Source organism: Oncorhynchus kisutch, linkage group LG3 (genome assembly GCF_002021735.2).
Source record: "Oncorhynchus kisutch isolate 150728-3 linkage group LG3, Okis_V2, whole genome shotgun sequence".
Lineage (NCBI taxonomy): Eukaryota > Metazoa > Chordata > Actinopteri > Salmoniformes > Salmonidae > Oncorhynchus > Oncorhynchus kisutch.
This window is the reverse complement of record NC_034176.2, coordinates 63360909-63377827: the sequence shown is the minus strand read 5'-3', so window position 1 is coordinate 63377827 and position 16919 is coordinate 63360909. Positions and strand designations below refer to the sequence as shown.

The following is a 16919-nucleotide window of genomic DNA, read 5'->3' as shown; positions in this document are numbered from 1 at the left end:
CAAATAAACACTATATTGCGATGCGTAAATGCGCCCATGGCCCTCATATTTGACATTATGTCAAATGACAGACGCCCCCTTCATCAAATCTTAATCAAAAACATATTCAAGTCACAGTAGGCTCCTCATTGGAACAATTAGCAAGACACTGTGTCTGACTGCGATTGTGTACAATCCCGGGCATGGGCACATCTTCATTCTTACCGTTTTGAGCCGAGACGTAATGCAGAATCAAGTTTCCAAAAAGGACCACAGCCAACATTACTGCATTTGGCTGCATTCTTGGGGTTCGATGAGAGGACCAGGCAGGGACGAGATAAGGCGATTGTGGGAGATGAGATATTGATCGCGGGAATTAGAGATCTGGTCTAAAGGTGCATAGCAGAGTGGATGCGGAGTTCTTTAGAATGATCTACGAAGGCTATAAAGGTAAAGTCCTCCGGAAAATAACGAAATGAAGGCAGCAAGGAATGGTCCAGGACAGGCCGATAGCTCCGTCAGGGATGCTGATGTAGTAGGGCCATAAACGGAGCCTCCTTCATCGGATTGCGGAAGAGGTCTTTCGATGTCAGTGAGAGAGTCCACGGTTGTAGTTCTGAAGGATCAAAGATGCGCAGACCGATGCGCATTGGCGCTCATAGAAACGAGGACCTTTAGTGCCCAAAATAAAGGTGTACATTTTTACTATCATTCCGAATATGCATGAATTATTGCCTACATCAATTTGATTTCCATTGCACATTTATTAAATCAATCGTCTTTATTGACAGACAGTGATGTGGATTATTAGCATCGAAATGTGGCGCAGGAAAGCTTGATCCAAGATGCACATCCACAAACGCGGGCAACCACAAACGCTCGCGCGCAAACACACACGCACACAGAGAGAAAGAAAGTGGCCACTTCAGGTGGTTTATCTCAAAGTAGACCTCTTGACCAATGACAATTATAGAGACACTGATAATTGCTATAATGGCAAGGAATTCAGGTAAATCATCAATCCGCCACCTGCCTGAGGGTAAGTAATTATAGGCTGTGGTTTAATCTTCGCAAATGCCATGCCCCGTCATAATACTGTAAATACATAGGAAACAGGTCACTGGGTGGTAACAACCCTGCCATGAACCACACATATCAGCTCATTTCACTGGAAGACATAACCCGGGATACAGTGACTCCAGGTTTCTGGACTGGACTGGACTGTGTATCAATCAGACTGACCCTAACTAACATGGCCTCCCATTAATCCCTGTATTCTAGATCTGTGCAGTGGTGTTACATGGGCGACATCTGGTGGTTCATTATAGAAGCCAGAATTCAACTGAATCATACTGGGTAAATTGTGTTGTGTGAACATTAGCAGTGGGGAAATCAATATACGTAATGGGTATATATTCATATTTTTTGGAAACGAGTGGAAAACACACTATACTAAATGAAAGGCCAGACTATGGCAACCCATTCAGTCAGTGTGTATATAGTACACATGCAATATCCATTTGAGGGGCACTGTTTAAGTAGTACTGTCCATATACTGATTCTGTGGCTAAATGTATCTGAGAAATTGATTCCAAAGTTGCTACCAACTGCTGCCGCACTACAGTATCCACCGGCCATTGCACTGTGAGTATTTGTGTGCTAGAGGAAGTATTGTAAATGGCTGGTCTTCTCACCCAATAGCAGAACAAACTGGACTTCCCTCCACTTTACTCTCCTCCCTCTAGTTTATCTGTGGAAGAGTACATTTAAAATCTAACCCCACCTGAAACGCCCCGCCAGCCAATCAGTTGGGGAAAGGTCAGTGACGACGACACACCCTCCTTTGTTCAAAACCAATGAGAGTAGAAGTGTGGTATTTTGTCAGAGGGAAAAACGTACCCCTAGAACTGTTAATCACGCATCACTTAACTGTTGCCAATGTGTTCACAACGGTACACCCTCTGTTGGGATTTTTACCTCTACTACTCTCATTTCTTGGTCTATTTAGTATGGAAAGTAGACAACAATGGCTTACCAGACTGAAAAATGAACTTAGCAACAGTCCTCTGGTCTCAAATGTGGCTTTTGGATTTATCCTCATGGGACTAGAGAAGCTGGTGGAGCTGGAGTTTGAGTGTCCTTGCAATCCTAAATGGAATGGACTGTTTTCATCTGCCTTCTTCATCATTCCTGCTGTCATGGCCTTCACGTTGATGGTGATCATTCAAGGATGCAGGTGCGATACGTGGTGCCGGAAGACTGTGTCTTTTTCCAGTTTTGTTCCTGCAATCGTGTGGCTGATCTTGTTGTTCCTCGATGGTCAGTACTTTGCTTGTGCAATGACAGACTGGAAGGGCAGATTTGTCATAGTTGATAAAGCAGCACCGCAGAAATGGTGTGAGCCAACTAGTGAGGGAGATGTCACACCGCAAGAACTAATGCTCCGCTCGCAGCAGCTATTTGTTGTGTCTCAAGTGAGTTTCATTTCATGCATATCACTACATTGTTACATGCATATGTTTCATTATATGAGGTGGAATGAGGAGCTAGGGGCCATATGTATCAAGCGATTCAGTGAGTGCTGATCTAGAATCAGGTCCCCTCGTCCATGTAATCTTATTCATTAAGATCTAAAAGGCTAAACTGATCCTAAGTCAGCACTCCTACTCGGAAACACTTGATACATATGGCCCCTAGCTCTTCATGTTACTGCACAGCTCTTACCTGTTACAAAGCCCTCTACTTATGTGGGGTGATGGAGTTGTGTGTTATCAATGACATAGATGCCTAGTCTATGCATTGCAGTCACATTTAGGATGTTATTCACCTTATTCAATCTTTATTTCTGCCCCCTGATGTATCAGGTTCTAGGTATATTTCTTCTCATAATCATCTGTGTGGGACTCATAGTGTATGTGATCAGAGAGAGCTGCCAGCAGGAGTCTGAGATGCAGGATGCAGACGTAGCAGAGCTCACCATGCTCAGGATGAGCTCTCTGAGAGCCAGGACGACGTGAGAGGACAGCCCCCCACGTTTGAAATTACTCTTTCTATTTGTAAATAAGGATTTTGGGGGTGATTTCTTTTACCATTTTTTGGATTTACCTTTTGCATTTTCAATGGCACTAATCATTCAGAGAGTGATTTCATTTCATGAAACTAATGAAAGAAAAGCCCATACATGGTTGCATGCTGCACCCATGGAATGTACATGAGAGCAATATACGTCTTTACCATGTGCAGACTTTTCTTTCATTATCATCAACCGCATTTGGCCCAGCAACAGTGGGAAAAATTGGGACGTGCATACCACTACACACTCTCATGACCTGCCTTCAATGAAATATATGTTTATACAGTCATGTAGACAATCTGATTCTAACTGGTTGAGCCAGTTTTAATTTGTTGCTTCATGATGTCAGTACCTCATGTATATTTCCTACATAGACATATATTTTGACTCATTTCAGACACAGTTCTAGGTCATATAGTATGTATAGTACCAGTCAAAAGTTTGGACACACCTACTCATTCCAGGGTTTTTCTTAATTTGACTATTTTCTACATTGTAGAATAATAGCGAAGATATCAAAACTATGAATTAACACATATGGAATCATGTAGTAACCAGAAAGTGTTAAACATATTTGTATATATATATATTTTAAATTTGAGATTCTTCAAAGTAGCGACCCTTTGCCTTGATGACAGCTTTGCACAATATTGCATTCTCTCAACCAGCATCATGAGGTAGTCACCTGAAATATATTTCAATGAACAGGTGTGCCTTGTTAAAAGTTCATGTGTGGAATTTCTTTCCTTAATGCGTTTGAGCCAATCAGTTGTGTTGTGACAGGTTAGGGGTGGTATACAGCAGATAGCCCTATTTGGTAAAAGATCAAGACCATATTACGGCAAGAACACCTCAAAAAGGCAAATAGAAAGGACAGTCCATCATTACTTTAAGACATGAAGGTCAGTCAATCAGGAACATCTCAAGAGCTTTGAATGTTTCTTCAAGTGCAGTCGCAAAAATCATCAAGCGCTACGATAAAACTGGCTCTCATGAGGACCGCCACAGGAAAGGAAGACCCAGAGTTACCTCTGCTGCAGAGGATAAGTTCATTAGACTTACCAGCATCAGAAATTGCAGCCCAAATAAATTATTCACAGAGTTCAAGTAACAGACACATCTCAACATCAACTGTTGATGTTGGAAATCTGTCCTTTGGTCTGATTTTCCAAAGTCCAAATTTTTGATTTTTGGTTCCAACCACCATGTCTTTGTGAGACGCAGAGTAGGTGAATGGATGATCTCCACATGTGTGGTTCACACCGTAAGGCATGGAGGAAGAGGTGTGATGGTGCTTTGCTGGTGACACTGTCTCCGATTTATTTAGAATTGAAGGCACACTTAACCATTATGGCTATCACAGCATTTTGCAGCGATACACCATCCCATCTTGTTTACGCTTAGTGGGACTATCATTTGTTTTTCAACATGACAATGACCCAACACACCTCCAGGCTGTGTAAGGGCTATTTGACCAAGAAGAAGAGTGATGGAGTGCTGCATCAGATGACCTGGCATCCACAATCACCTGACCTCAAACCATTTAAGATGGTTTGGGATGAGTTGAACTGCAGAGTGAAAGAAAAGCAGCCAACAAGTGCTTAGCATATGTGGGAACTCCTTCAAGACTGTTGGAAAAGCATTCCAGCATTCCATATATATATATATATATATATATACTGTATATATAAAAAATTTAAAAAAACACTTTCTGGTTACTACATGTTTCCATATGTGTTATTTCATAGTTTTGATGTCTTCACTATTATTCTACAATGTAGAAAATAGTCTAAATAAATCAAAATAATAATGAGTAAGTATGTCCAAACCTTTGACTGGCCCAGTATCTGAGCTGGGCTGGGCTAGGCTAGGCTGCACTTCAATACCTATGGTGGCCATCTGCAGGTATGCAATAAAGGATTGGTCTTTACCCTGTCTGGGAGGAGTACCTCCCTTGACTGGCCTTCTCATTCTATTGTGAGGCCCATCCCATCACTCCCAGACCACTGACTCCCAGGCCCAATCCTAGGCCCAGCTAAACTACATACAGTAGTTGACATTATTCAGAGAAAAAATATATATCTCATACTAAGCAGAATATGCACATGTAGCACTGTCGAAAGGGAGTAATGTTATGTGTCGTCTCATGTGTAAAACTGGATATTAGGTTTAACCAGGGACAAATTAAAATGTAACAACTGCTCATACTCAAAGTCTCTCTGTACAATGCATTTTTTATTAAATAAATGATTTATTTAATGAAAAAAAGCTCAGGCTTTTGTACAGTGATGTATCACGTTCAGAATACAATATTATTGCTTTGCTTGACTATCAAAACATAAGTTATGATGAAATATAATACATATGAAATGTTTTTGGCTGCAGAGGTAATAAAACAACGCTATTATCCATCACTGTCAAGTAGGCAACTATCCATTATGCTAGCAAGTGGTATCAATCTCTCTTGACAGTAAATAATGTATTTACATTTTTGCTTTCTCAATGAAACATGTACTGTATTTGTCATTGGTGTTTTGTTATTCAAGCCAAATAACTTCATTCATGTTTAATTTTTAGTCTACTACACATCCTGAAGCATAAACACCTGATGATTGCAACAATAGTCAGCATAATAAGTAGCACAACAGCCAGTAGAAACACCATTACATCTACAGAGTGGTAGGAGTACCAGGGCATTCTGTAGGACTCTGTACGCAGGTGAGCAGCACCTTTGTGTCTCATGACAAACTCAATCCAGAAGAGGGCAGTGTCCAGGGGTTCCATTGGCACGTCCCGGTGTAGCCTGGAGAGTCTCTGCATGTTCATCCTGTAGGACGGCTCATTCAGAACTTCCTGTAAGGCCTGGAGGAAGATATCCCTGCTTATTGTAAAAATATCCAGGATCTTCGCTGCTCCTCTGGCTTTCATTTTGTGAAGATTGTCAGGTTGATCAAAAATCAGTGGTAAGCCTACTATTGGAACACCGTGGTAGATAGCCTCTTGAACCCCATTTGTTCCTCCGTGAGCCACAAACAGCCTTGTCTTAGGGTGTCCTAACAGATCATTCTGAGGCATCCAGTCAACTAGTAAGGTGTTGTTGCCCAGAGTAGTTGGCCTGTCTCCTTTGTGTCTCCAGATTACCTTCTGAGGCAGTTTGGAAAAAGCAGCAGCCAATTCATCAGTTAAATCACGAGGAAGCTGTGCAACTAAGGTTCCCAAAGACATGATAATGACTCCATGTTCCCCTGAACTATGAACAAACTCCTCCAGGTCTTGGGGAAGAGGCTTGGCAGGTTTACACTGGAACCCTCCCATATAGATAACATTAGGCATGGTGGGACGAGGGAACTCAAACACAAAGTCAACTCTCATGAGCCATAAATCAGCAGCTTGAAACAATGAGAAGTAGTCGACCTCAGGACCAAAGTACTGACTAACCAAGGCAGTGTATTGTGGACTAATAGCATGTGCAATCTGAGCAGCGCTCATTCCATAAATCAGTACATTTTTTACTTTCTCAAGAAAAGTCATTTTGTCCGTTAACTCTGCACCTACCATAGGAACATATGAAAGAGGAGAGGGAGCTATAGCAAAATGACCTTCACCGTGAATGGTCCATCTGACATTAAAAACAACGGGTAAACTAAGGTAATGTGCCAGTATAACTCCCCCTGCCATAGCAGGATCAGTCAGAACCAAGTCGTACTTTGCATCCTGGAGAGATTTCATCAGCTCTTTATTCTCAAATATGTATGTAAGCATTTCACAAATCTTTTCATGCATCTCTCCGGCTTTTACCGTGAGCTCCATTTCCAGTTTAAAACGAGCCCATGCACCCTTTCCCTCTCTCTGGATCTCCAGAAGTCTACCCACAAACACTGTGGCAAAGTCCTCATCAAATCCACCAGGAATATCAATTGGGATTGAACTGTAGTGAGGGGAGGTTTCCTTGATGTACCAGCTGTCTGATGGCCGTACTACTGACACACTGTGACCTCTTGAATGCAGCGCTTCAATAATGACATTCATGTTGATCCAATGGCTGCCTTCCACTGGAAACACCAGGACCTTCCCACCATGAACAGTAGGTGGCCATAAGACCAGGAGTGTGATTAAGACTAATATAAACTGATGCATCTCGTATCCTTCCAGAAGACCTGGGAAAGATGTAATATATTTTTAAAATTCGAATGACAAGACGACATTGAATATTCCTGAGTGGCCTAGTTACAGTTTTGACTTAAATAGGCTTGAAAATCTATAGCAATATTTGAAAATGGCTGACTAGTAATGATCAACAATCAACTTGACAGAGCTTGAAGAATTAAAAAAATACTAATGGTGACTTCTGAAAGTATTCATACCTCTTGACTTATTCCACATTTTGTTGTGTTACAGCCTAAATTCAAAATTGATTAAATATATTTTTTTCTCTCACCCATCTACACACAATACCCCATAATGACAAAGTGAAGACATGTTTATAGAAATTAATTTTAAAAAATCTATACAGAAAATGTAATTTTCATGAGAACTCCGTTCTGTTTATTTTTTTTATCCTGAAAAGCTCCCCAGTCCTTAACGACACCAACCACCACTACGCTTGAAAATAGAGAGAGTGGTACTCAATAATGTGTTTGTATTTTCACTCTGTCAATTAGGTTAGTATTGTGGAGTAACTACAATGTTATTGATCTATCCTCAGTTTTCTCCTATCACCGCCATCAAGCCCTGAGCGGTTTCCTTCCTCTCCGGCAACTGAGTAGGAAGGACGCCTGTATCTTTCTAGTGACTGGGCGTATTGATACACCATTCAAAGTGTAATTAATATCTTCACCATGCTCAAAGGGATATTCAATGTCAGATTTTTTTTATTTGTACCCATCAACCAATAGGTGTCTTTCTTTACGAGGTATTGGAAAACCTCCCTGGTCTTTGTCGTTGAATCTGTGTTTGAAATTTACTGCTCGACTGAGGGTCCTTACAGATAATTGTATGTGTGAGGTACAAAGATTAGTCATAAAAAAGTCCTGTTAAACACTATTATTGAACACAGAGTGAGTCCATGCAACTTATGTAACTTGTTAACCACATTTTCTGAACTTATTTAGGCTAGCCATAACAAAGGGGTTGAATATTTATTGACTCAAGGCATTTCAGGTCTTAAAATGTAAAAACATAATTCCACTTTATGGCGTATTGTGTGCATGGCCAGTGACAAAAACAATCTATTTAAATAATTCAGGCTGTAACACAACAAAATGTGGAAAAAGTGAAGGCACTATATGTAGGTTACTGGTATGTACAGTAAGTTATACAGTAGAATGGAACTATTTCAAGGCACTTTTAATCATTTGACCACAGTAGTAGTACAGTAGCCTAAAAGGTGAATACATTTACCAAGGTAATTAGCTTGTTGCTCTTTCTAGTTTATCAATGCTATAGATTTACCTTGATAATCAGTGTTTCAACTTCCTGGTCGCAAAGATGTATAAATCCACATCCAGAATAGTTATCGTCTCCACAAATGTCCACTCAGTAGAACAGTCAATGTCAATCGGCAAAAGAGAAACACAGAAGTCTGAATAAAGCCTTCCCCTTCCTACACCAAGGATGAAACCGTATAACTTAGATTTATAGCCCACAGCCGGATTTATGAGTGTATATCATTTACTACACCACATGACACCTTCACTATACAATGTCACATCCTCATGAAGGGAAATCCAAGGTACAGATTTTGATCAATCAATGAATACACTAATAATAATCAATTTAGTTCATTCACAACCCTAAAGTGGTTTGGCATACATCCAAATGTAAAGGCTCAGATGGTTTATACAGTACATACAGCTGAAGTTGGAAGTTTACATACACTTAGGTTGGAGTCATTAAAACTCGAACCACTCCACAAATGTCTTGTTAACAAACTATAGTTTTGGCAAGTCGGTTAGGACATCTACTTTGTGCATGACACAATACATTTTTCCAACAATTGTTTACAGACAGATTATTTCACTTATAATTCACTGTATCACAATTCCAGTGGGTCAGAAGTTGCATATACTAAGTTGACTGTGCCTGTAAACAGCTTGGAAAAATCCAGAAAATGATGTCATGGCTTTAGAAGCTTCTGATAGGCTAATTGACATAATTTGAGTCAATTGGAGGAGTACCTGTGGATGTACAGTGCCTTGCGAAAGTATTCGTCCCCCTTGAACTTTGCGACCTTTTGCCACATTTCAGGCTTCAAACATAAAGATATAAAACTGTATTTTTTTGTGAAGAATCAACAACAAGTGGGACACAATCATGAAGTGGAACGACATTTATTGGATATTTCAAACTTTTTTAACAAATCAAAAACTGAAATTTTGGGCGTGCAAAATTATTCAGCCCCCTTAAGTTAATACTTTGTAGCGCCACCTTTTGCTGCGATTACAGCTGTAAGTCGCTTGGGGTATGTCTCTATCAGTTTTGCACATCGAGAGACTGACATTTTTTCCCATTCCTCCTTGCAAAACAGCTCGAGCTCAGTGAGGTTGGATGGAGAGCATTTGTGAACAGCAGTTTTCAGTTCTTTCCACAGATTCTCGATTGGATTCAGGTCTGGACTTTGACTTGGCCATTCTAACACCTGGATATGTTTATTTTTGAACCATTCCATTGTAGATTTTGCTTTATGTTTTGGATCATTGTCTTGTTGGAAGACAAATCTCCGTCCCAGTCTCAGGTCTTTTGCAGACTCCATCAGGTTTTCTTCCAGAATGGTCCTGTATTTGGCTCCATCCATCTTCCCATCAATTTTAACCATCTTCCCTGTCCCTGCTGAAGAAAAGCAGGCCCAAACCATGATGCTGCCACCACCATGTTTGACAGTGGGGATGGTGTATTCAGGGTGATGAGCTGTGTTGCTTTTACACCAAACATAACGTTTTGCATTGTTGCCAAAAAGTTTAATTTTGGTTTCATCTGACCAGAGCACCTTCTTCCACATGTTTGGTGTGTCTCCCAGGTGGCTTGTGGCAAACTTTAAACGACACTTTTTATGGATATCTTTAAGAAATGGCTTTCTTCTTGCTACTCTTCCATAAAGGCCAGATTTGTGCAATATGCGACTGATTGTTGTCCTATGGACAGAGTCTCCCACCTCAGCTGTAGATCTCTGCAGTTCATCCAGAGTGATCATGGGCCTCTTGGCTGCATCTCTGATCAGTCTTCTCCTTGTATGAGCTGAAAGTTTAGAGGGACTGCCAGGTCTTGGTAGATTTGCAGTGGTCTGATACTCCTTCCATTTCAATATTATCGCTTGCACAGTGCTCCTTGGGATGTTTAAAGCTTGAGAAATCTTTTTGTATCCAAATCCAGCTTTAAAAACTTCTTCACAACAGTATCTCGGACCTGCCTGGTGTGTTCCTTGTTCTTCATGATGCTCTCTGCGCTTTTAACGGACCTCTGAGACTATCACAGTGCAGGTGCATTTATACGGAGACTTGATTACACACAGGTGGATTATATTTATCATCATTAGTCATTTAGGTCAACATTGGATCATTCAGAGTTCCTCACTGAACTTCTGGAGAGAGTTTGCTGCACTGAAAGTAAAGGGGCTGAATAATTTTGCACGCCCAATTTTTCAGTTTTTGATTTGTTAAAAAAGTTTGAAATATCCAATAAATGTCGTTCCACTTCATGAGTGTCCCACTTGTTGTTGATTCTTCACAAAAAATACAGTTTTATATCTTTATGTTTGAAGCCTGAAATGTGGCAAAAGGTCGCAAAGTTCAAGGGGGCCGAATACTTTCGCAAGGCACTGTATTTCAAGGCCTACCTTCAAACTCAGTGACTCTTCGCTTGACATCATGGGAAAATCAAAAGAAATCAGCCAAGACCTCAGATTTTTTTTTTTAGACCTCCACAAGTCTGGTTCATCCTTGGGAGCAATTTCCAAACGCCTGAAGGTACCACGTTCATCTGTATAATCAATAGTACGCAAGTATAAACACCATGGGACCACGCGGCCGTCATACCGCTCAGGATGGAGACGCATTCTGTCTCCTAGAGATGAACTTACTTTGGTGCGAAAAGTGCAAATCAATCCCAGAACAGCAAAGGACCTTGTGAAGATGCTGTAGGAAATGGGTACAAAAGTATCTATATCCACAGTAAAAAGAGTCCTATATCGACATAACCTGAAAGGCAGCTCAGCAAGAAAGAAGCTACTGCTCCAAAACCGCCATAAAAAAGCCAGACTACGGTTTGCAACTACACATGGGGACAAAGATTGTACTTTTTGGAGAAATGTCCTCTGGTCTGATGAAACAAAAATAGAACTGTTTGGCCATAATGACCATTGTTATGTTTGGAGGAGAAAGGGGGAGGTTTCTAAGCTGAAGAACACCATCCCAACCGTGAAGCACGGGAGTGGCAGCATCATGTTGTGGGTGTGCTTTGCTGCTGGCGTAAAAGTATTGCTTCCGTTCCTCTCCTCGCCCCTACCTGGGCTCGAACCAGGGACCAAAGCCGCGGCCCTTGCAGAGCAAGGGGAACAACTACTTCAAGGTCTCAGAGCGAGTGACGTCACCGATTGAAACGCTATTAGCGCGCACCACCGCTAACTAGCTAGCCATTTCACATCGGTTACACAGGAGGGACTGGTGCACTTCACAAAATAGATGGCATCATGAGGGAGCAAAAGTATGCGGATATATTGAAACATCTCAAGACATCAGTCAGGAAGATAAAGCTTGGTCGCAAATGGGTCTTCCAAATGGACAATGACCCCAAGCATACTTCCAAAGTTGTTGCAAAATGGTTTAAGGAAAACAAAGTCAAGGTATTGGAGTGGCCATCACAAATCCCTGACCTCAATCCTATATAAATTTGTGGGCAGAACTGAAAAAGTGTGTGCGCGCAAGGAGGAGGCCTTACAAACCAGACTCAGTTACACCAGCTCTGTCAGGAGGAACAGGCCAAAGTTCACCCAACTTATTTTGGGAAGCTTGTGGAAGGCTCCCCAAAATGTTTGACCCAAGTTACACAATTTAAAGGCAAATTTACCAAATACTAATTGAGTGTATGTAAACTTCTGACCCACTGGGAATGTGATGAAAGAAATAAAAGCTGAAAGAAATCATTCTATTCTATTATTCTGACATTTCACATTCTTAAAATAAAATAGTGATCCTAACTCACCTAAGACAGGGACTTTTTACTAGGATTAAATGTCAGGAATTGTGAAAAACTGAGTTTAAATGTATTTGGCTAAGATATATGTAAACTTCCGACTTCAGCTATGTTACCCTTCATTGCTTTTATACAATCTGTCAAGTTGATATTTCCCTAAGTGTATACCATGCTCTGATGTACTGTTTACTCTGACAGGGAAAATGAGAGCATACTGTAGTCATTTTATGGCAGTCTATGTTTTTAACATATTCATGGGTTGGACTTTCACACTTGTACACACTAAAACCTCATTTCTTTATTGCATACTTCATCTTGTAAAGATAATGGAGTAGCACAAAAGCCACTAGAAAAATGTGCCTGGTCAAGTTACTTTGGCTGGGCAGTAAACTGCACACACTCGTGTATGACAAATACAAAAGAGGGTAAAGGCTGGGATATCAATTACCTGGTAAACTTGAATGAAACTTAGTCAGCTAAGTTATGCTATGTCTGAGGAGGATTTTAATTATTTTAATTATGCATTACTCAGTGGCGACCTGTCATTCAGGGCAGGTCGGGCAGAGCCCCCACCTGTTCTGAGCTCCACCTGTTTAGCTAACAAAAAATAAACACAGCACCAGTCAAAAGTTTGGACACATCTACTCATTCCAGGGTTTTTATTTATTTATTATGTAGAATAATAGTGAAGACCTCAAAACTATGAAATAACACATTTGGAATCATGTAGTAACCAAATAAGGGTTAAACAAATCAAAATATATTTTATGTTTGAGATTCTTCAATGTAGCCACCCTTTGCCTTGATGACAGCTTCACACAATCGTGGCATTCTCTCAACCAGCTTCATGAGATAGTCACCTGGAATGCATTTCAATTAACAGGTGTGCCTTGTTAAAAGTTAATTTGTGGAATTTCTTTCCTAAATACATTTGAGCCAAACAGTTGTGTTGTGACAAGGTAGAGGTGGTATACAGAAGATGGCCCTATTTGGTAAAAGACCATGTCCATATTATGACAAGAACAGCTCCAATAAGCAAAGAGAAAGGACAGTCCATCATTACTTTAAGACATGAAGGTCAGTCAATCTGGAAAATGTCAAGAACTTTGAAGGTTTCTTCAAGTGCAGTTTCAAAACCATCAAGCGCTATGATAAAACTGGCTCTCATGAGGACCGCCACAGGAAAGGAAGAACCAGAGTTACCTCTGCTGCAGAGGATAAGTTCATTAGAATTACCAGCATCAGAAATTGCAGCCCAAATAAATGCTTTACAGAGTTCAAGTAACAGACACATCTCAACATCAACTGTTCAGAGGAGACTGTGTGAATCAGGCCTTCATGGTCGAATTGCTGAAAAGAAATCACGACTAAAGGACACCAATAAGAAGAAGAGACTTGCTTGGGCCAAGAAACACAAGCAATGGACATTAAACTGGTGGAAATCTGTCCTTGGTCTGATGAGTCCAAATTTGAGATTATTGGGTCCAACCGCAGTGTCTTTGTGAGACGCAGAGTAGGAGCACGGATGATCTCCGCATGTGTGGTTTCCACCGTGAAGCATGGAGGAGGTCTTATGGTGTGGGGGTGCTTTGCTGGTGACACTGTCTCTGATTTATTTATAATTCAAGGCACACTTGACCAGCATGGCTACCACAGCATTCTGTAGCGATACGCCATCCCATCTGGTTTGCGCTTAGTGGGACTATCATTTGTTTTTCGACAGGACAATGACCCAACACACCTCCAGGCTGTGTAAGGGCTATTTGTTGTTGTTGGCTGTTTTGGATGCTATTTTGCCATTAATACGTGTCACATATCAGTTTGCAAACAATGTAAAAATAATAATAATAGAGTTAATAAAGTCACATACAAACATGGTCTCTTTTTTGCTTTCTTGAGTAAGGCAGTTCCAAAATGCAAGTGTTTCAGCCTAGCTCAGTGCTTTCTGTGGTAGTGGGGCAGCCAACGGAAAATACTGAGCGAAGGGGTTGGTAATGTTCTCTAGTTGTGCCATGATTGGCTCAGTGTTCTGTCAAGCATGGGGACACTAAATCACTGCAAAATCTACTGGGGACAGATCGAAAATTCAAGCTCCTTAGGTGCTGCCATAGATTTACATTAGAAGTGCCCATCCAAGAAGGTTCAAGGTCATTGGCCACAGATAAAATTATATCAAATGACGTTATATCTACCGTAGCTTTGATTGGACTCATCATGTCAACATCATACCTTCAAAATCTTAGCTAGCAAGCTAGACAAGCAGTCATCAATCTACTGGCAAATCCTTTTCAATCATTGTCATATGAAGAAAAATTATAGATGAAATGTATCTGTACTCATCGGTCATTGGACATAAACTTTACACAACAAGTTGGACAACGCAAATTCAACAATGAGTGGTTTGGAAGGAATCAGTGGGTAACTGAAAGCATTGCAAAGCAATCATTAGCCTACTATTCAGTGGAGTGGGTGTGTGGTCCAAGTCTGAGTTTAAGAGTCTCTTTTCCAAGCTTTAAAAGAAAGCATTCACATGCCATGGGCCAGAAAAGGTTGAATACATTGGCCATACTGTCAATCCAGCATGATTTCTGCCGCGTTCAAAACAACTGGAAACTCTGAACTGGTAGATCTCAGATTTTAGTGAGTTCAAGACAACTGGGAACTCTGGGGGGGAAAAAGAGCTCAGACTGGGAAAATTGGTTTTGAATGCTCATCCAACTCGGAATTCCAAGTCGGGAACTCTGGCCACTTTCTAGAGCTCCGACCTGAATATCACTGACATCATGATTCAACCTTCTTTTTTTTTCCAGAGTTCCCAGTTATATTGAAAGCACCATAAATCCAGAGAAAGCCAGACTTTGATGACAAAGTTGGATGACAAAATTTGGCCAAAAGAACGACTGCCGCACCACCGTCCTGTTCAAGTGACCACAGAACAACAAGGTGATTCCAAAAATGTATTGTATGCTGTTGCAAAACTTATGTAATATGCCAGCTAAGAAAGTAATACTAAGTGTATGTTGTTGTCACAGATGAATAGGAGTGAAAGGTAGGAGTAAGGTGCAGAGAGCAGAGGGTTTGAGAAAAATAGGCACTTTATTCTGGCACAAACGGTCATGCCCAAACACAGGGCGGAAAACACTGACCAACCCAAAACACAGGGTAAAACGGTCCGGGGCACAAAACCACATCCAATAAACATAAACACAAAATAATCCCGCACAAACTAGAGCGGGCCTAACAAGCTTAAATAGGCTAGAAAATCCAGAAAACACAAATAGGGACAGGTGCAACTAATAAGACTAAACTAACAGAAAGGGAAGAAGGGATCGGTGGCGGCTAGTAGACTGGTGATGACGACCGCCGAGCACCGCCCAAACAGGCAGGGGAGCCAACTTTGTCGGGAGTCGTGACAGTTATGTAGTAAGCTGTTAGTAGCCCATGTGCCTCACCCTAATAATTTGGTCCCTTTCCCCCTCATAACTTAGCCTATTGTTCTGACTTGGTGGTGCACATGTAGCTTATAGCCTGTTTTAGAGAAAGGTAATCATTGAATATTGTAAGAGCTTTCATTGTCTGCTTATATGCCCCCTTTATTTATCCTACGGTTCTGACTTGGTGTACAGGGAGAATACTGTAAAAACGGCCCATGTTCTGAATTCTGTCTCTGTACATTTCAAAAGTGCTGAACAAATAGTTATGACTAATCGAAATTGTCATAATCAAAATTACAGAAGGCCTCTTATCCGCTCGTCGTTCCCTTATGCCATAGTTTGTACATCTCAATTGTCAGTAGAAATCACATTTGTTTAAACAAGTCAGCCATATCAGCTGTTTTTTTAGTAGGCAGTAAATGAGCCTGAATGGACTGTTTTGCTGCCAGACAAGGCTCCGCTGATAGCCAGGAGTAGCAGTGGTAAGGATTCACTCCATTGTGCTGAAAAGATAGCTCTTCTGTTGGGACAGCTTTATGTAGGGCCAAACAGCTTGTGGGCATCGTTTGTCACCGTTATATTGCAATTAATGTATTGTTTAGTGTTGTGTAGTGCCTTTGCTGGCATGCATCAACTAAACAATTATCCTAAGGTCCTATAATACACTGAGTGCACAAAACATTATGAACATCTGTTACCATACAGGTATGGTAGTAGGTGCCAGGCACACCGGTTTGTGTCAAAAACTGCAACGCTTCTGGGTTTTTCACAATCAACAGTTTCCCATGTATCAAGAAGGTCCACCACTCTAAGGACATCCAGCCAACTTGACACAACTGTGGGAAGCATTGGTGTCAACATGGGCCAGCATCCCTGTCAAATGCTTTCGACACCTTGTAGATTCCATGCCCCAAAGAATTGAGGATGTTCTGAGGGAAAAGGGGGGAAATATACTCTGTGTATTTCTAAGTGAAGCAAAAACTAAGTGAGGCTTCCAACCAGAGTCCTGTAGAGAAAAGTCAGACTTCTTTCTGCTCTATGCAGACCGCCTTGGTTGGCTTTTGTATTGTAGTTCAATGCTGTAATTTTATAAGCATCAGTATGAAAAGCCCTTTACATTCCTCCTCAGATCTCACAGGATCATATTACCTCTGAATTATCAACGCTTCTTGAATGACTGAAGAATGATGTTGTCGTTAGTCTGGATAATGACAAACTGAAAGTTGTTTGTTCTTTTGAAATGACCT

The 16919-nt window shown here is 41.0% G+C and overlaps 1 protein-coding gene and 1 pseudogene across 4 annotated transcripts in view; both read right to left on the bottom strand.

The window, feature by feature from the left end:
• The window catches only part of LOC109887091 (neuroplastin-like), a 42696-nt gene extending 42084 nt beyond the window's left edge, over positions 1–612 (bottom strand). For 2 of the 4 annotated variants that reach the window (XM_020478595.2, XM_020478605.2), the window contains exon 1: positions 205–557. In XM_020478595.2, coding sequence (XP_020334184.1) covers positions 205–280 — 76 coding nt within the window. In that variant the 5' untranslated portion in view covers positions 281–557. Of the gene's footprint in view, positions 1–204 lie in introns of all 4 variants that reach the window. The other 2 variants (XM_020478589.2, XM_020478600.2) reach the window with 2 other exon arrangements.
• Positions 613–5266: 4654 nt separating this feature from the next.
• LOC109887071 (UDP-glucuronosyltransferase 2A1 pseudogene) lies at positions 5267–8660 on the bottom strand (annotated as a pseudogene).
• Positions 8661–16919: the final 8259 nt, after the last annotated feature.